The sequence below is a fragment of the Podarcis raffonei genome, chromosome 9 (genome assembly GCF_027172205.1).
Source record: "Podarcis raffonei isolate rPodRaf1 chromosome 9, rPodRaf1.pri, whole genome shotgun sequence".
NCBI classification, from domain to species: domain Eukaryota; kingdom Metazoa; phylum Chordata; class Lepidosauria; order Squamata; family Lacertidae; genus Podarcis; species Podarcis raffonei.
Window position 1 is genome coordinate 29,420,001 of NC_070610.1, and position 19,963 is coordinate 29,439,963.

Sequence of the window (19,963 nt, forward strand, 5' to 3'; positions counted from 1 at the left end):
ACCCATCATTTGAATAATCATCTGCTTCTAAAATGCAGCTGTTGGCCTGTAATAAGCAACAACACAATCTTGGTTAAAAAAATGAAGTCCAGGAAGGGTTAGGCAGTCTGAAACAGTTCTAATGCAAGATGGTAAGGAATTTCCCTGAGGGTTCTTATTTTAACTTATTTTCTCTTTTTCAACTGAATCCAGATGCCTTTACCAGGACGAAGAATCAGTTCTCCTACAAGGTCAAGTTGATCACGTCGCTGTGCACTTTCAACAGAGAAGCGCCGTAGGATGGTGGCTAAAATAGTCTTTTCTTCCATCTGTGCAAAGCGCTGACCTGCAGAGGAATTGGAAAGCAATGACAATATACAATTAACTAGAGCAATAATACATATTTATTATTATTCAACATGAGTCATGTGACATTGAGGTCAGGTTCTCAGATTCATTTTTAAATCCTTAAACACTTTTCTGTAATTATACAAAACCACCAAACAAACACAGAGAGGGTGAGGCAGTGGAATTGCAGCCATTGGAAGGAGTAAGTGAAAAACTGGAAGGGAAGGACTGATAATATTGATGTAGAAATAACTTTAGACTGAGGTACATTCACACTATACATTTAAAGCACTATGATACTGTTAACAAGTCATGGCACACACACCCCCAAAGAATCCTGGGAACTGTAGTTTGTTAAGGATGCTGAGAGTTATTGGGAGATGTTGATTCCCCTCACAGAGCTACAATTCCCAGAATTCTCTAAACAACTCGTAGCACCCTTAAACTACAGCTCCTAGGATGCTTTGGAGGAAGCCAGACTGTTTAAATGGATATGACACTGCTTTAAATGCCTAATGCCAATGTCTAAAGAATCTTCCCCTTTAAACACTCCCTGCCACTGACTGATTGCCCCTTTTTTTCCTTTCCAGATACAGATTTTTGACTCTCATATGTACCAATACAGTTCCTAGGCCCAGCGGAGAAAGGCACGTATGCATATGGGTGCCGTCCAGCCACATTCTCAGGGAAAAACCGCTCAGGTCTGAATTCCTCAGGCTCTGGGAAGACATCAGGGTCTCTGTGCAGCGCAAAAGGCAGAATTAGGGCATCTACCCCCTTTGGTACCCTGAATCCTCCTGCGAAAAAAGAACAGATATTCATGAAATTAGCCCTGAGCTTATAGCCATAGCTCATCAAGCCAGAAACCCACTTGGACTACTTACTAATATAACATTCTTCACTCAGTTTGCGAGCAAAAACTGGAACAGAAGGGAAAAGGCGAAGAGCTTCTTTAATAACACAATCCAGATACCGTAGTTGCTTCATGTCGTCCATTGTGACATGACGATCAGAGTTCCCTTATAAAACCAGTGGCAGCGAGACAAACATGTGTTATTTATAACCAGCAAAACATGCATCCTAACACTGAAGTTCTTACAGCTATTTTACATGGTGATGGACCAGGGGGCAATTTTAGGTCTAGATCAGTTACTTCCATAATTCATTTCTGTGCTTATTCTCAGGAAGTTAGCCTGGATAGCTTTAAGTCAGCACACTTTCCTAAGCCATGGGTTATGATAAAACAATACACTGACTCATCAAGACTTCCTTTTTGCTAACAGACACTGAAGCTGTGAAGACCACAGCACATCTTATATAGGAATCATAGAATTCAAAGGGACCCTGAGGATCATCTAGTTCAAACCCCTGCATTACAGGAATATGCAGCTGTCCCATACAGGGATCAAACCTGCAATCTTGGCATTACCAGTGTCATGCTAAACAACTGAGCTAACCAAGGCTGGGCTAACTGAGCTGCCCAAGGAGATCTGGTTAAGAGAGCTACACCAATGGATGGCCATTACTGGGTGAATAGACAGGATCATATGCATCATGGATTCTATCTGCAGAATGATGAGTAAGCCAAGTCAGTGTAGGCCCCACCAGAGAGGTTTCTTGTTTAAAGCTGTCCTCTGAGAGCTGGAATGGGGAGACTGTGGCCCTCCAGAAGAAGTTAGTGGAGTATATATCCCATCTTTCCTAAGCACTGGCCATTCTGGCTGAGGCTAAAGCAAGTTGGGGTTCCAGGAATGTCTTCAGGACCATAGGTTCCCAACCTGATTTAGAGCAGTGGTGGGGAACAGGAACTGACCAGGGGACCAGACCCTTAATCTTCTCCATACAGATCAATTTTGAAAGTCGGTAGGGCTGCCCACCATTCAAAGTTCACAGGATCTTGCTGTAACTCCCAACCAGCCAATTGGCAATTACAGAAATCTCCTTTGATGCCTGTTTGCAGACGCTGCATGGTTTCAAAAACTACATATGCAAGCAGACATTTTCCCCCTGTAGACAGCATTGCTCTCTAGGAACTTCTTAGGGCAACCAATCCCAGCAGTCATTCTCACTTTAAGCTCCCTCTGTAACCACAGCCTCACCTACTCCAGTCACATATGATATCAAACGTGCAGCGGGTGGGTGTGGTTTGAGGAAAAACAGCCTCATGGGCCTAACTGGGGTCTGTGCTGGGCCAAATTAGGCCCACAGGCCAGAGAGTCCCCATCTCTGCATTAGAGGAGTCAGGTGATACTCATGAGCACTTACCTAGAAGTAGCCCTGCATTCTAAACTTGCCCAGGCTTATACCCACAGGAAAGACTCACCAAAAATTTCATCTAATTCATGGTGAACCTTCCTTTGGGCTTCCGGATGACGTGCAAGCAAGTAAATACACCAGTTCATGGCAGCAGTGGTAGTATCATGACCCTTGGAAGAAAGAATTTAAGAGGTCTAACATGTTCTCACAAAAAATAGAATTCTTAACCATTATAATGATGGTCCAATCTAGGGCCCAAACAAGCTAGTTCAAATCCAAAATTGAAAGGACTTCCGGAGGCGGCGCCATCGGTAATGGCGGAATCCCTCTGACTGTGAGGGACCAGCTTAACAGAAATCGGGTCTTGCCGCTGTGGCGAAGTGGGGACCCTTCCGAAACCCACAGGCAGGAGAAGCCTGTGGTCCTGGGACTCGGCGGGCACCTTCAGCGCCCCCCCCCGAACGGCAAAGGAGCCTGGTAACGGGCTCCGGAATCACAGCGGGGTGTTTGGCACGGTGCTGTGAGTCAACCGCTACTTCTGTTGAGCGAAGCCGCGTAGCTGTTACCGGAGAGCGCCGACCTTTTTCCTGTGAAAATTTGGCTACGGAACAACAACCCGTGAGTAGGTTAAATACAAAGATTGGGCTATAAAAGAAAATAACAAGAGGAATTTGGACTGAAGCGGCAAGGCGCAAAACAGGAAGTCCGCCTTCTGCTTTTGTAGATAGATCAAAGGCAAAGACTGTGTCCGCTAAGTCTGTGTTCTAAAAGTGTTTTAAAAGACTTTAAATCTGACATCTGCACAAGAAACTCCCTCCTGGAGGTACAGAAGAGGGAGGGAAGATTGTATGAGACTTTTTCGTTGCTTTAAAGAGTGTTAAAAGAACAAGACCACCACTTAATGCCTGGAATCGGAATGCCAGGTTAATGGGACTGTTACAGTGTTGAGTGTACTTTTTATGGACTTTGTTACAGATTGACAGAAAGTTAACTTTGCAAGAAAGTTACTTAGAATTTGAAGGTTTTCCTTATTGATACTGTGGCTACTCAGCTAAGGGGGAATTTACAGAAGTTTGAAAATTGAACTTTTAGTTACAAACTTTAATTGTTACTGTGTCCCCCTAGAGGATCTATGAGACTGTTACAATTGGCTACTGGGGACTTTCCACTCTTAACTGGCTGGGGAAATTTCCATTGCTAAACAAGTTTGGACCGTGAGACTGACCTTGAACCTCAGATAAAGGGTTATGGCAAGTCAGCCGCCAGAAAGAACAGCAAGATCGACTAAAGCCAAACTGCAGCAACAGCGAAGAGCGTCGGCATCTGGCCCTTCTGGCCCATCAGAGGAAGATTTAGGTCAACAAGGATCTAAAGGAATGACTTCGGAAGAAGGCTCAATTGCCTCAGCACTAGAAAAAAAAATTGGATCTTTGGAAAAAGTAAGTAAGCAACTTGACCAAAACACCTTAAGTATCAACAATTTGGGGCAGAAGGTAAACTCAAATACAGATTCTATTGAGAAAAACACAAATTCTATTGAGAAACTGCTGCAGGAAGCTGCATTAAATCGTAAGACAGCTCAAGAGGCGAAGGAAATAGCAGAGGCAGTAAAGGAAGAAATACCACCAATACATAGAAGGCTGGACGATCACAAATCGTTGCTGTCTATGATTGAATTAAGAGATAAACAGACCAATCTGAGGATCAGGGCAGTACCTGAACTTGAGAAAGGAAGTTTGAGCGATTTCCTTACGCAGGAATTTTGGGAGCTAGACAAAGAAAAGCCAGACTTTAAGATAGTAAGTGCTTTCAGACTTGGAAGAGGAAGGAGGAAGAACAGGGTGAGAGACTGCTTGATCTCCCTCCAATCGAAAGAGGAGAGGGATAAAATACTGAATTTGCACTTTCAAAAGACTCTTGAAATAGAAGACGCAAGTGTTGAGATTTTTAAAGACATCCCAAAATATCTCTTGGAACTGAGAGCTAATTACGGAGACTTGGTGACCCTGTTGAGAGGAAATGGAATTATATTCAGGTGGGAATTCCCCCAAGGCCTATCCTTTACCTTCAAAGGGGAAAAGGTCAAAATAAGAACAGTGGAAGATAAGGAGAAATTCTTGAGAGACCACGAAGAGGATTTGCAAAAAGGGACAGGAAAAGAGCCAGGAGCACTACTACCACCTTCGGGATTGGGCAAGTTAGAGAAAGTGATACCACCGTCAGACGAAGAACAACTGTTGGGAGCAGTTGGAGGAAAATAAAATAAATACATCATGTCTCTGCAACTATTAAGTTGGAACATTCATGGTCTGAACTCCCCGGAAAAAAGGAAGAGGGTATTTCATATACTGAAAAAGGAACAATTGGACTTGATCTGTTTACAGGAAACACATGTGATAAGGCTACACAGGAAAGTTTTGATAAATAAAAGATTGGGCCAAGAATTTATCTCATCGGACAAAGTCAAAAAGAGAGGAGTTGTAATCTATGCAAAAGAGAGCCTATCACCGAAATTTATTTTTAAAGATGAACAAGGAAGAATTTTGGCAATTGAAATTCAAACACAAGGAGAAAAATACTTGATAGTAGGAGTTTATGCACCAAATGAGGGGAAATCTGAATTTTTTAAGAAGCTGCATGAGACATTGCTGGACTATATGGACTATAACATTATCATGATGGGAGATATGAATGGGGTGGTATCCACAAATATGGATAAGTCACACAGACAGGTAGTCACAAATGATGGCAGACTACCAAAAACTTTTTTTGAAATGACTGACAATATGGACTTGACTGATATCTGGAGAGTGAAGAACCCCTTGGGTAGAGAGGGAACCTTTTTCTCTGAGGCCAAAATGACATGGACAAGAATTGACCAAATTTGGATAACTAGAGGACTGGCACCTAAGACCAGAAAAGTGGAAATTTGCCCTAAAACTTGCTCCGACCACAACGCTGTGAGAATGGAGATGAAATTAACATCAACCGGTTCCTTTAGATGGAGGATGAATGACACCTTGTTTAGAGACCAAGAGGTTATAAAAAAGGCCCAAAAAACCTTGAGAGACTATTTTGAGATAAATATGAACACTACTACTGAAAAAAGAGTAGTATGGGACGCAAGTAAAGCAGTCATGAGGGGGTTCCTAATTCAACAGAATGCAATTAAGAAGAGATCCCAAAATGAGAAAAAAGACAAAATTTTAGATAAAATAAAAGAGGGCGAAAAGAAATTGAGAGCAAAACCCAAATCACAAGAGATTCTGAGAGAAATAAAGTTATATCAAGTGCAATATATGAAAATGATGAACCAGGAAATAGAATGGAAAATCAAACAGATGAGACAAAGGACATTTGAGTCGGCTAATAAATGTGGAAAATTGTTAGCTTGGCAAATGAAGAAAAGACAAAAGCTCAATACTATTACTAATTTGAAGGGGAAAGTATCCAGAATCCAGTGGAAATTAGGAAATGCTTCCAGAGATACTTTAAACAGTTATATACACAAGGGCCACAGAAAGAGTCTGATATAGATCAATTTTTGAAAATAAATGGACTGCAGAAAATCTCTCAAGAAAACAAGTTAATGTTGAACTATAAGATTACAGAACAAGAGGTGGAAGGTGCCATACAGAATATGCAGTTGGGCAAATCTCCAGGGCCAGATGGAATAACTGCAAAATACTACAGAACTTTGAAGGACTGGGTAATTCAACCATTGAAGGAGGTTTGCAATGAAATTATGGAGGGGGGGAAAGCGCCTGAGTCGTGGAAGGAAGCTTATATTATACTTATACCGAAAAGTGAGTCTGAAAAGACACAACTTAAGAATTACCGACCCATATCCCTGTTGAACGTGGATTACAAAATTTTTGCTGATATATTGGCTAAAAGGTTAAAAAAAGTATTAGTGGAAGAGATACATAAAGACCAAGCTGGCTTTCTCCCAGGTAGACACTTGTCCAATAACACAAGGAATATTATTAATATTTTGGAGAAGTTGCAAGTGAACATTAACACTAAAGCAGTATTAATCTTTGTTAACGCGGAGAAGGCCTTTGACAACATTTCTTGGAGTTTTATGAAGAAAAACCTTCAGGGGATGGGGGTCGGTCAAGGGTTTGAAAATGGTATAGGTGCAATTTATTCTGAACAAAAAGCTAAGTTAATAGTTAACAATGTGGTGACAGAGGAATTTAAGATAGAGAAAGGGACACGACAAGGGTGCCCAATTTCCCCACTGCTTTTTATTTCAGTCCTGGAGGTTTTGCTAAACATGATTAGAAGGGACCGTTCGATAAAAGGTATACAGGTCGGAGCCAAACAATATAAATTGAAGGCATTTGCAGACGATTTGGTATTGACGGTGCAGGAGCCAGAATCTAGTGCTAAAAGAGCTTTAGAACTGATCCAAGAATTTGGTCATGTGGCAGGATTTAAGTTGAACAAGTAAAAAACCAAAGTCCTTGAGAAAAATTTAACACCGATAGAGAAAGAAAGGTTTCAGAAGGAGACAGAGTTAACATTGGTAAAGAAAGTAAAATATTTAGGGGTTAATATGACTGCTAAAAACTTAAACTTATTTAAAGATAACTATGAGAAATGTTGGTCAGAAGTGAAAAAAGATCTAGAAATATGGTCAAATTTGAAGCTTTCCTTGTTAGGCCAAATTGCTGCTATAAAGATGAATGTATTGCCAAGAATGTTGTTTTTGTTTCAATCATTACAGATTTTGGACAAAATGGATTGTTTCAAGAAGTGGCAGAAAGATATTTCCAGATTTGTCTGGCAGGGCAAGAAGCCCAGAATAAAATTTAAAATATTAACTGATGCAAAGGAAAGAGGTGGATTTGCCCTGCCAGACCTTAAACTTTATTATGAATCAGCAGCATTTTGCTGGTTGAAAGAATGGCTGCTTCTTGAGAACACTGACATTTTGGATTTGGAAGGTTTTAATAATGTTTTTGGGTGGCATGCATATTTGTGGTATGACAAGGTTAAAGCTCATAAAGCATTCAAAAATCATATTGTCAGAAAAGCATTGTTTAATGTCTGGATAAGATACAAAGACTTACTTGAGAACAAAACCCCAAGGTGGTTGTCACCAATGGAAGCAAAGGCTCAGAAAAAGCTCAATATGGAGGCCAAATGGCCAAAATATTGGGAAATTTTGGAACAGGAAGGAGATAAATTGAAATTGCAGAGTTTTGAGAAATTAAAAGATAAAGTGCGAGACTGGCTTCATTACTATCAAATAAGGGAAGCTTATAATTTGGATAAAAAAACCGGCTTCCAGGTGGAGAAATTGAAATTGGAAACATAACTGTTAGAGCCAAAAACAAAGATACTTTCAAGAATGTATAACTTGCTGTTGAAATGGAACACCCAAGATGAAACGGTTAAATCTGCTATGATTAAATGGGCACAGGATGTTGGACATAACATTATGTTTGCTGACTGGGAACGGTTGTGGGCCACTGGTATGAAATTTACGGCATGTAATGCCCTAAGAGAGAATATTATGAAAATGATATATAGGTGGTACATGACACCAGTCAAGCTAGCAAAAATATACCATTTGCCCGATAATAAATGTTGGAAATGTAAAGAAAATGAAGGTACATTCTTTCACCTTTGGTGGACGTGCCCAAGGATAAAGGCTTTCTGGGAAATGATATATAATGAAATGAAAAAGGTATTTAAATATACCTTCTTGAAGAAACCAGAGGCCTTTCTTCTGGGCATAGTCGGCCAACAGGTGCCAAAGAAGGATAGAACTTTTTTTATGTATGCTACAACAGCAGCAAGAATACTCATGGCAAAGTATTGGAAGACACAAGATTTACCCACTCTGGAAGAATGGCAGGTGAAAGTGATGGACTATATGGAGTTGGCGGAAATGACTGGCAGAATCCGAGACCAGGGAGAAGAGTTGGTGGAAGAAGATTGGAAGAAATTCAAAGACTACTTGCAGAAATACTGTAAAATTAATGAATGTTAAAGTGATGTCGGATTGGACCTAAGTGGACTTAGTAATAAGATCAGTAAGAATATGTAAAAATGGTTTGATAATCGGTTAAAGTATAAAGATGTAAATTTGTTTAAACATTGAGTTAAATTCAAAAAAAAAGGTGGGTAATGATTTGCTGAATTAATGATGTGATTGGGAATACAAAAAAGGGAGGTGTGAGGAGGTCAAAGAAACAAGCTAATGAGAATTCTGAAAAATGTGAAAAATTGATTTGTTTTTTAATTATTATTTTTTTCTTCTTTTGTGTGTGTTGCTATGGGTTTTAGTTATTTATTGTTGTATTTTTTTCTTTTTGTATGTTGTTTTTTGTTATGATCTTTCCGTTTTGTTTCTGAAAAAATCTTAATAAATATCTTAAAAAACAAAAAACAAATCCAAAATTGAAAGACACCAGTCCCATACACAATAGTAAGTCTTTCAAAATTTAAAGTATATTGGGAATACCAGGTGCCAGGGAATCTGCCAGGCCTGGTCACTTCCCACGTGCCAAAGACAGAATGATACTCCTGAGTCACTCCCATAATCTGAAAAGATCTTGTTTGAACAGCTAATACTCCTATCTAGCAATAAGACAGACATATAAACTGAAGCTTTGCTTCTAAGGTGCTACTTCATTCTATTTATATCCTGCCTTTCCTGCTTTCACACAATTCCAGAAAATGTCATAAAAATTAGCAATAGAAAATTTCATACAAAAACAATTTGTTGTATAAAAGCATGCTTCCTTTGTTGCTGATTACTCCATTGTAACTCACCCCAACTTCCCAGGTCTTAAAAGAACAACAAGTCCCTTTGGAGCTGCCTCCCGCAAGACAACATGCAGATCCCTCTTGTCTTTTGGGTGCCCAGTGAAAACCTTCCTTTCTCAACAAGCATTTTAAGTGGGGATCATTGATCCCAGTCTACATATGGATTTGTAACTGTTTGATATGTGATGTTGTTTTAAATTGTTGGCATTGTTAAACAGTTCCAAGATATTTTAAAGGAAGGACTTCATAAATGGAACTGAATAATTAGTAAATAAGCAAGCATACTTCAGTGCCTTTATAACCACCAGAGGGCAAATACACAACAATATTGCTAATTTTTTACCAGTGGATAAAATCACAGTTTAATTATATTCACTGAACAACCATTAACAGTCTGTCTGGCAACTGTGTGAGAGTTGCAACCAAACCAGCTATGCTCCTCTAAATCTGCCTCTGCGTTGGCAGACCAACTCTGCACAACAAAGACATCTGCAAACATGGCATGAAGGCTGGCAATATCTGCTCTTGCAGATGACTGCAGTGCCTGGAGACAGACAGGTTGTGCAACCACAGCAGTGACCAGAGGAGGAATGACTGCTGGGAGAAGCATAGAGAGAAGAAGCACCATGGTGCATCTGCAGCAGCACAACCAGATGCCTTCATGTGCCCCAGCTGCAACAAAACATGTCTTGCCCGTATCGGTCTCTACAGCCACCACAGGCGCTGCAACCTTCCAACAGTTTGACTTCACCCCCAAAGGGACACACCTCCAATGTCTCCCGAGACAGATGGATGACCACCAAACTACCAAGTCATCTGATAAAAAGACCCTTAACGTCTTGTCTTTGTTTAAAGACCTTCACATACATTAGCTTGTTGTGATCCTTTAAATAGGGGAGGACAACCAGCACTCTTATACAGGGCAGTCTGTACCTCAAACATGAATGTATCCACTTCCTCTCGAATGTCCAGGTAGCTCATCTTATTCCCATCATCATCAGTGGCATTCAGAAGCATATCAAGGAAAGCTCTCCTGACTTTGCGCTTGCTTTGCTCACCATTGCCAACAACCTCACTTTTATGCTGCTCTTGGATTTTTAGTTCATGAGCTTTTTCTGCAATAACCTTAGACAGTCAAAACAAAACAAAAGTCATTCATTTCTCAGGTTGCATAATCCAATGTGTGTACTCCCTGCAGTGTCATATAAAGTGATAAGCTATCTCTGTTGCACCCTGGACCTAGCGAAGTGCATTGTGCTGACAAGGAAAAAGAGGAATATATCCAATTGCACCCAACTTGTCTAAAGCGCCCTATGGACACTGCCATGGGCTGGGCAAAAACTTACTTCTGGGTAAATATACATAAAATCAGGATACAAGGCATTTCAAATATCTCTGTAAAAGCTGTCTGGATGTAAATGCACTGCGTGAAAATGGATGCCTGACTGAGTAAATCTAATGAAGGTCATTTTATCCCTTGTATCAAAGGAATTCTAAGTGACAACTCCTCACAGAGACAGCGATTTTAAGCTGAAATCTTACCAGCATTCTGAATTGGAAAAAAAACCACTAGGGAGAAATCGGTTTCTTAGCAGAGCCTACCTGTGGTGAAGATAAAATGGGAGGCCTCACATACACCCTGTGAACATGCCCTGAACAGGACTTTTGAGTTGGGAGAGCCACAATTGTGAATATTAGCAGAAATCACTTGGATATTGGTGTCTATGAAACATCATGCATAAAGAGAAAATGCAACAGCTTACATTATCAGTAAAGTTATGAAGTATCTTCAGGATCCTGTGATGTTCTCTTCCTTGTCGGAACATGAGGTACAAAAGGTCAGACCAGAACCAAGGAGACCTCTGTCTTTTATAAATCAGATCAGTCATCCTAGGGTAACAAGCAACAACGCTTTCTAGAAAAGTGCTATAAAGTACAGCAAAGAGAGCCCAGATTTCTTGCAACTAGGCTGTCATGTAAAGAGGCAGAGAAAAATAGTTTACATGTGAAACAGATATGCCATGCCCCTATCGCCTACAGAGTTAATGTGGCTTCTACATCAGCATTCAACCCACAGAGAGGCCCAGTTTCTGCAACCCACCTCCAGAAAGAGCCGAGCTCAGAGCGGCTAACAACAGTAAAAAAATAATACAACATTCCAAAATCATTTCCTTTGAAGGCTTATCATGCAGACAGTCAAGTTAAAGCTGAAAGTTGTCTGCATCATGGAAGGGAAAGAGACTTTTTCTCCTAGTATTTGCGGACCAAGGCTCCATTGAAGCGGGGGGGGGGGACCTGCAGCCCTCGAAATGTGGCTAGAGTCCAACTACCATCTCTATTCCCTGCTGCTGGAATAGATCATCACATTGACACCTACCTGTAGACAGCTTGGACATACTCGGAATCCTTATTGTGTTGTGCTCCTATGTTCTTGCCCATAGCTGTTTCTAGGAACAGGAGAGAAAGAAATCAATTAAAGAATCATGCTCCTACAAGGCAAAGAGTGAGACATAAAATGAACACGGGGAGCAACCATATATCAAGTCATGCTGACTTCCAATGGTTTTCCAAGTTTCAGAGCCAGGGTGTTTCCCAGCCAGGATTTGAACCCAAGATCTGCTGCACTCTACCACTGATCAGTTCATAGTCAAGTGTGTCTTGTACTAACACAGCACCACTACTACAGTAACTGTATCCAGAACTTCTCATTTCCTCCCATAATATTGTGTGTTTGTGTCTCAATCATGGCCTGTATTCAGACTGATGGCAAATCAACAATTATTCAAACTGATCACAATCTGTTATTTTATTTTCCAGATCTATCAGTGTATATTTTAAATCCCCGTTCGCCACTGGATTATTCAATCAGCATTTAAATGGATAACAAGCTATTCGTATTATGTAAATGTGCCCAATTTAGGAAGCGAAATGTAAGTAATATTATTGCAAGGTGAACAACTCTTCTGGTCAGATCTCACAAAAATGTCCATTCGCCCAACAAATGAGCAAGGATCTTTAAACCTCATTCACTGCAACACTTTGACAGCAGCAACCGCATTTACCACAGATTACATCAAGGGCACACAATGTGATGTATAAAAAACAATCAAATGGCTCCTTGTCCACATGCTTTTCAAGTTTCTGAACAAGGATATTGGCTTGTTCATTCATCACTTCAAGAAAATCATCTAAGATGGTGAAATGGAAAGTGGGCGTTAACATTTTCCTTCGGGACCGCCATTTGCTTCCAGTGCTGCAAAACAAAGACTTAAATATTATTTTTCTCTACACAAACAAATTTCAAAACAAAATGCATGTAATGTCTTCAAGCAGAACCAGCCATACAATATTGCAGTGCTCTTGTTCAGGTTTCCAGTCACTTCATTCTGCCTTGCCTCCAACTGGTCATTTATTTCTCTAACATTCAGCCAACATTCCACAGTCACTGAGCATGCTCAGTCCTCAATGAACTGTTTTCCCTTGGTTTTTTCTCTGTTTCATCTACCACAAAAAGATTTGCTATTGCAAACCCTGGGGTTCCCCTGAACCTGCTGATACCACCCTCGTTTGGGCTACATAAAGGTGTCATTTTGACCAATAAGGACCAGTGCTCAGTGAAATGAGATCACTAGTATGATATATGATGATGTACATGCACTTAAACACTTTTTCAAACCCCCAAGTCATGGCTCTAAAATGCCAATTCTGGATTTATCAGTTATGAAGGGTCCCCTCTTAAGGCTTTTTCCTCCCACACTCTTATCTCTTTCCTGTTCCAGATACCAGGCAGAACTTCCAGTTCACTACCTCAGTGCCATGGAAGACTTACATTTCCATACTTAATACAGTCCTGAACCTTACTGTTTCAGAAATTCCTTCCCATCAAAACATCCATTTCCAACTTGCAACATTGCCTATTTCTCAGCAATTGGTATTTTAGACAGATAGAATGACCTCAAACCATCTACCCCTTCAGGAAGCATGTGCAGATTCCCTCAACCAGTTTTATGCTCCTTAACACAGGGGTGAGGTTCCAATTTTGCCCATAAGGCCATTTCTCAAAAACCAGGCTCACTTTCCCCTCACATGATGCCATCTATGTTGGACAGCTAGAGACATGGCTGTAAATGAACCATCAGGAGCCTAAAAGTCAGTATTAATCAGCTGCTTGGTCCTGTCTTCAAGCCCACTATAATAAGCTACATTACTGTGTTCTCAGTGAGGAACTCCGCAGGGCAGGTGACCTCTGCCAAAAGCAGGTCTTGAAGTCAGCACCAATTGGCTCTTCAATACTTCTTTTCTTGATTAAAAATTAGTTAGCACAGGTACTGAAAAGGAGGGAAATGGAGCAGGACTACACCTGAAGCCCCATCTCCAAAGTCCACACAATCAGTAGAGCATCTGAAAGGGGCCTCCCATCTGCAATAAATACCTCTGTGTACAAGGAGAGACCCTTTTCACACAATCAGTGGGATGTTGGGGGTATGGCCTATGACCTCAGTCTAGCTTCCATCTTCATACATTCATTAAATGTGTGGGGCAGGCCTTCAGAACAGGACTAATAGCTCAACCAGTACCACACTCCACTTACACAAGGCATGACAAAAGGGTACACTGCCTCACCCATGTTCTGGATTGTTTTTGACTTACCTTGTTAGAAGTCCTGTGCCCAGCCAAGGATGCAAAAACTTGTAGGGATCGGATTTTGTAATATGCTTAGAGCTACTCAATACAACCTGCCAACAGAAGAGATCAAGGGCATAAATTATCGACTTTGCCCTTCTATGCTATCTATTCAATTAGACCTTCAAAGTAAGTCAACTATCTGAAATAGATTCTATTTGAGTTCAAAGTGACTTAGTGATTTAGTGGGCTTGACTAAAGTGGTTTGCAAGGCAGGTTTGCTTTATCTTTATATGCCGGTGTTGATTATGCCCCAAGGTATGACAAATCCTGAAATCAGAAACTATATTCTCTAATCTGCATGCAAGTGAAGTTCGTTAGAGACTAATGGAGCTTTCTCCCAGATAAGTGTGCATAGATTTGCAAAACACATACTAGCAATAAAGCCCCATGAGTCTCAATGGAACCTATTTCTGAGGAAATTTTCACAGGATTGCACCCATAGTACCAGGCTGAAAATGAACTTTACTTGGATACACTGAGCAATGTGTACAGCTCCATCTATCCCCATTTTGATGTCTGCTCAGATTATACCAGGTCACCAGATGAATGTCAACATTCTTTCCCTATTTTCTCTCTCTCCGTGCAATAATCCAAGGCATGCATATGACAGATTTAGGATTTTTCTCACAAAAGTCTTTCATGACATAATAATGCCAAGGGTCAACCTAGAAAACCGCTACACAACTTGCAGTCCACTAAGGTAAGGTAGCCAAGGTGATGGATGATGTGTGTGAGGAAATGTGTGGATGGGTGTTTCTACAGTTTTAGCAGACACTCTGGCCCTATTCACTACCCATTCCAGCAGAGGAAGGGGGTGCGGTGGGTGTAGTCTGCCCCGGGTGTCACCACTGAGGGGGGTGACAAAATGCCAGGCGGCACTCAACGTGGGGCCTGCAGTGCACCCGAGCCACACGTCTCTCCTGGGAGAGACATGGCGGCTTGGCGGGTGCAGGCTCCGCACTACCCAAACAGTCCGCCCGCTGCCTCCCCCTCGCCCCCCCCAGCTGTAGGGCAGCTGAGTGGGATAAGGCAGGCAGACTCCAGATCCCCCATGGTGCGCCCCGCCCCTATGGGTGGCTCACCCTGCCCCTGGGCGCGCCACCCTAGGAGCCTGAGCACAGTGGCGGAGCTACATGCTGCAGCCCCCAAAGCGGAGAACAGGTGGGGGCGTGGCTGGCGCGTGGTGCATGTCCTGGGGGCATGGCGCACCACCCATGGGGGCATGGCACACAGCGCAGGGGTGTGGCACACTGCCCGCGGGGGTACAGCATGCATCCCGGGGTTGCACGGCATGCGGTGTGTATCCCAGGAGGGCGCGGTGCGCGAGCTGGGGAGTGGCTGCGATGGCACCCCTTCCCCTAATGGCACCCGGTGTGGCCCACTCCCCCCACCCCCACCTTCGTCCACCAGCGCCTGAGCGGCTTCCTCCACCACGGGCCCCACCCACTGCTGACATACCCATTGACAGTTTAATCCCCGCAAATGCAACCCTGGGTGGAGGGGGGTGGGAGAGACTTCTCCTGCCCTGCTATGAAGAGTAACAATGGGAGACTCACCTCTACAGTATCTGGATGATATAATATTAAAAAGGGCAATGGCCCTACCCAAAGGAGTAACAGTGGGATATTCCGCAACATTTCAGTAGAACGTATCACCTGAGAAAAGGCACCTGGAAAAAACATGGATGCAGTTTGAAAATGAGAAAGTGAATGATCCCACATCCATGCTACTTGTTCTCATGAGAACAGCACCCACTCTAAGCTAAGATTAATAGTTACACAGCAAGAGACCCCTCTACCCAAATTAAGATTGCAAGAGATGAGGGGCAGATCCCAGTCTCCCACCCCCTGATGTTCACAGAGAACAATTATGTGAAAGTCTAAGACTATAGTTTACATTTGCTTAGAATTCATTTTGACCGTATAAATGATCCCCATTTATGAGTGGTTCCATACAAAGGGATGATTCCACATGATTAATGGGTAGTGGGCCCCATTCTAACATTGCACTGGGTTGCTTGGCTCTGTCCTCCAACCTCGTAACATATTGGGAGAACATTTGAGGGGAGAGCTCATGGAGGCCCCAAGGGCTTCCAGTTACATTGCAAAGCCAACCTTGCTCTTGATACAAGGCAAGATGTTGCAGTCTTGGGAGCAGGCAGAGCAGCACAAACCTGTTTCCCTTGACTTAACCCTTGACTTAGCATTGTTGATAAAAAGGCTCCTGACAATGACACCTTGTGTTGGAAATACCTGAAGGTCCTGTTCAAATGCTCTTCTTAACTCATGTGTAGAAAATCTAAGTAGGACAAGAAACTGCTGTAGTTTCTTGCTGCAATTATGTTTACTGTCCTTTTTGCGGAGTTTTAATTATGCCATTGTGTTTTGTCATAGTTTCATATTGTGACTGCCCTGGGGATATACAGTTTCACGAAGGGCATGCAAATGCCATAAACTGATTGTTCAAGAGATATCTAAAAGTTTTGCAGTTCAACTCCTATGGGTCATGCCACACTATCTTGCAGCTTGCCTGTAGCTCGGCCCAAACGTGCAGCTGTGAATACAAATGAACAGGGAGGGCAGAGGTTGTCAATGTGGTGCCTGTGGGTGGCCATGTACCCACAAAGCCCTTCCTGGTACCACAAGGTCCCCTCCTCTCTCCCCCCCCATGAAATTTGAAAGGATTCTGCTGTAGCCGATAAAATAGGGTTTGGCACGGAGGTGATGCCCATAATAATCTCTCCAGTCGGCAAATGTGCCCATGGGTCCAAAAAGGTCGGCAACCACTGACATAGTGGCATGAAAATGCAGTACCCCCACCCCACTCACAGTTCATTATCTACACAGGGCTTGTTTTCAGTACTGTAATGGAGAAGGGGCAACCTTTTGAGATGTTTCCAACATGCCTTAAACAGGTTTCAGGCAGCCTATTAGATTTGGTTGGGATGTGGAGGATAATTACTTCCAGTATCACCAGAGCTGATTAAGCATGCTACAAAATATGGGCTTCATCCTATACAAGACAATTGGCTCCAGTATGACTTGCCTACATATAAACGGAGTTCTGAGTACTTTCTTATTAGCATGTTTGCTTTAGGCTTCAGGATTTCTTTAAATCTAACATTTTCGCTCTTTGGGGAACCACCAAGGATCCTATACAGAGCATTCAGAAAAACTTGCAAACTCATTTTATGCCGCCCACCAACACCTCCTGATGCTGCCTCATTCTTCAATCACATGAGAGTTGCATCCTTCTCTTTTATTTCCTCCTTATTTTTTGAGATTTTTTTTCCTTGGGGGTGACCTCCCCCCCCCCCGCTTTTCTGTGTTGTTTCATCTGGAACAACTGAAGATACAGCATTTTATTCGATAATAAATTAATTGACAGTTGTGCTTTTTAAAAATAAAAATCAACCTGCTTGCTTGCCTTTTTTCATTCACGTAATACACTCACACAACTGCGGTAAACAGACATTGCACAAAAGGAAATGACTGAAGTACGTGTCGGTCGGAAATCCTTAAAGAGCAAAAGAAAAGGCAGAAGTGGGAGATGAAGTGTAGCGCGGCGCGGGTTTGCTGGTTCACAGAGCTGCCTTTCTGCGCTGCTTGCGGACATCAGCTGCCCGGAGGAGAGGGAGGAAGAGGGCGCCTTTACCTTTCCGATCGCGGTCAAGGAGCAGCGCGTTGCCCAGCAGCGGGTACCAGGGACGGATCCCCGGGATGTGCTTCAGCTCCCTGTATTTCCAGTACTGGTCGAGCACCAAGCGGGCGACCCAGACAGCCAGCAGCGTGGCGAGCGCGGCGAGCAGGGCAAGCGCCCAGGAAAAGAGCCGCGCGCCCTCCGGAGCCATCGCCCAAAAGCCCATCGTCGCCCAGCGCGGACGGCGCCGCTCTGCTCCGGGAAGCGGGACGTTTTGCTGAGAAAAGAAGCCCCGGGGCAAGAGGCGGAGCCGGCGAGGGGCAGGACTGCGAGAGGGGAGAAGGAGGTCACGGGAGGGAGACGCGGGCAGGGCAGAGAAGGGCGGGATGCGCGCTGCCTCCGTCGAAACAGGATAGTGGCATGGAGGTGATAGGCGAGGATAAAAGGAGCGGGCATTTCTCAGTACAGTGGTACCTCGGGTTACATATGCTTCAGGTTACATACACTTCAGGTTACATACTCCGCTAACCCAGAAATAGTACCTCGGTTTAAGAACTTTGCTTCAGGATGAGAACAGAAATTGTGCTCCAGCGGCGCAGCAGCAGCAGGAGGCCCCATTAGCTAAAGTGATGCTTCAGATTAAGAACAGTTTCAGGTTAAGAACAGACCTCCCGAACGAATTAAGTTCTTAACCCGAGGTACCACTGTACCACGTTCTGGAGGTGAGGTCCGTTCTTAACCTGAAACTGTTCTTAACCCGAGGTACCACTGTATTGGAAGTTCTTGTGGCCTCTTGCGAACCAAGAACTCAACACTGATGAAGGTGATTCCTTCACATATGAGTGTCATCTGTTGGTCTTTGTTTTCTCTTTACATTTGATAATGCCTAAACGGTTGAATAAATTAAAACTGGACAAGTCTTGGCATGCATGAGTACCATAATAGCCATGGGCATTGCCAGGATTTATGTTGGGGGGGGAGCAGAACCGAGTTATCTGCAAGGTGATTAGTCAGTTAGTTAAGTATTTTTATTTACTTACTTGATTGGGGGGGTAGCTGCCATGGGCGTAGCCAAGATTATTATTTTTGGAGGGGCAGGACTTTTGTTGGAGGGCAGAACCGATGTGAATAGTCACTTAAGTATTTCTATTGTTTTCCTTGATGGGGGGGCAACTGCCCACCTCCCGCTATGCCCATGATAGTAGCTTAAAACTCTGCAGTGTCCTAGGGCAGCCAAATAGCACAGACGTCTGGTCCATCTGGCTCCGTATCATCTAAACAGACTGGCTGCAATTATCCAAGGTTTTGGGCAGGAACCTTTTCCAGAGCTATCTGGAGATGCCAGGATTGAACCTGGGACTCTCCCATTGAGCTACAGCCCTTACTCAGGTTCCACATAGCTGATAGCCGGGTATTGCCCTCATTTTGCAGAAGTCCTAATCCCTTTACTACCTCACATAGATGCTGAGGCAGAAGATCTGTGGAGCAGTATGACCACATCCGCTTCTATACCTTCTCCTTGCACTTACACACCCATATACACAAGTCCAGTGTGTCAGAGCACTTTTATTCACAATTTAATGCAAAAAAAACCCTAAATTTCTGGTGTGCGCTTGAACCCCTCTCATCATATATAGTAACTGTCTGGGAGCAGCCTTTATCTTCATCCTAGAAAAAGAAAATGTTTCAGATGGAGCTTTTGCTCATATAAAGGTCAAGAGATGGGGAAGGCGCCGTCTGTTAAATTTCCACCTGTCAGGCTGTTACTATGCAGAGAATCAGGCATAAAAGAAAAAAGAAAACATAGCAATGCTATTATTGCCATAGTTTTCTTACCTCATCTGTCCAAAAGTTTCATGAAGCTTAAAAGACAGCTGTGTAACTTAAAAAATCTCTACTTACGCAAGCAGTTAGGACAGATTGTAATCTTCACCCTAGATCCAAAAAGCCAGCAGAGTATTTACCCAGTGCCAGGAAATCTTGGATACATCCATGCTTCGGAACCTATTTAATCCTTATCTCTCCCCCTCTCTCCATGTATTAAAAGTTACATAGGGTAGCCATAAGATGGTATTATCCCCATTTTCAGCTGCTATGTGTCATTGGTGGTGTGGCACCAACTAGGACAGCGCAGGAGTGGCATGCGTGGTCAGAAGAGGACAACAACTCCAAGGTGGGAAGCAGAGGCAGACTGGGCAGTGACTCAGATGAGGAGCCCATCCCGGCAATCCCAAGCATCCCAGAAGGGAAGGGAGAACCAGCAGTGCCCATT

The 19,963-nt window shown here is 43.0% G+C and overlaps 1 protein-coding gene across 2 annotated transcripts in view; it reads right to left on the reverse strand.

Annotated features, from left to right (window-relative positions):
• LOC128420686 (cytochrome P450 4V2-like) overlaps positions 1–18,016 on the reverse strand; it is a 19,681-nt gene extending 1,665 nt beyond the window's left edge. Inside the window, exons 1-11 of one of the 2 annotated variants that reach the window (XM_053402416.1) lie at positions 17,707–18,012; positions 15,609–15,721; positions 14,017–14,102; positions 12,429–12,619; positions 11,744–11,813; positions 11,130–11,256; positions 10,300–10,491; positions 2,651–2,753; positions 1,212–1,346; positions 945–1,124; positions 1–325 (exon numbers count right to left, since the gene is read on the reverse strand). The exon at positions 1–325 is cut by the window's left edge and continues 1,665 nt beyond it. In XM_053402416.1, the coding sequence (XP_053258391.1) occupies positions 165–325; positions 945–1,124; positions 1,212–1,346; positions 2,651–2,753; positions 10,300–10,491; positions 11,130–11,256; positions 11,744–11,813; positions 12,429–12,619; positions 14,017–14,102; positions 15,609–15,721; positions 17,707–17,917 (1,569 nt within the window). In that variant the 5' untranslated portion in view covers positions 17,918–18,012 and the 3' untranslated portion in view covers positions 1–164. Of the gene's footprint in view, positions 326–944; positions 1,125–1,211; positions 1,347–2,650; positions 2,754–10,299; positions 10,492–11,129; positions 11,257–11,743; positions 11,814–12,428; positions 12,620–14,016; positions 14,103–15,608; positions 15,722–17,706 lie in introns of both variants that reach the window. The other variant, XM_053402417.1, reaches the window with a different exon arrangement.
• Between the last annotated feature and the right edge of the window lie 1,947 nt (positions 18,017–19,963).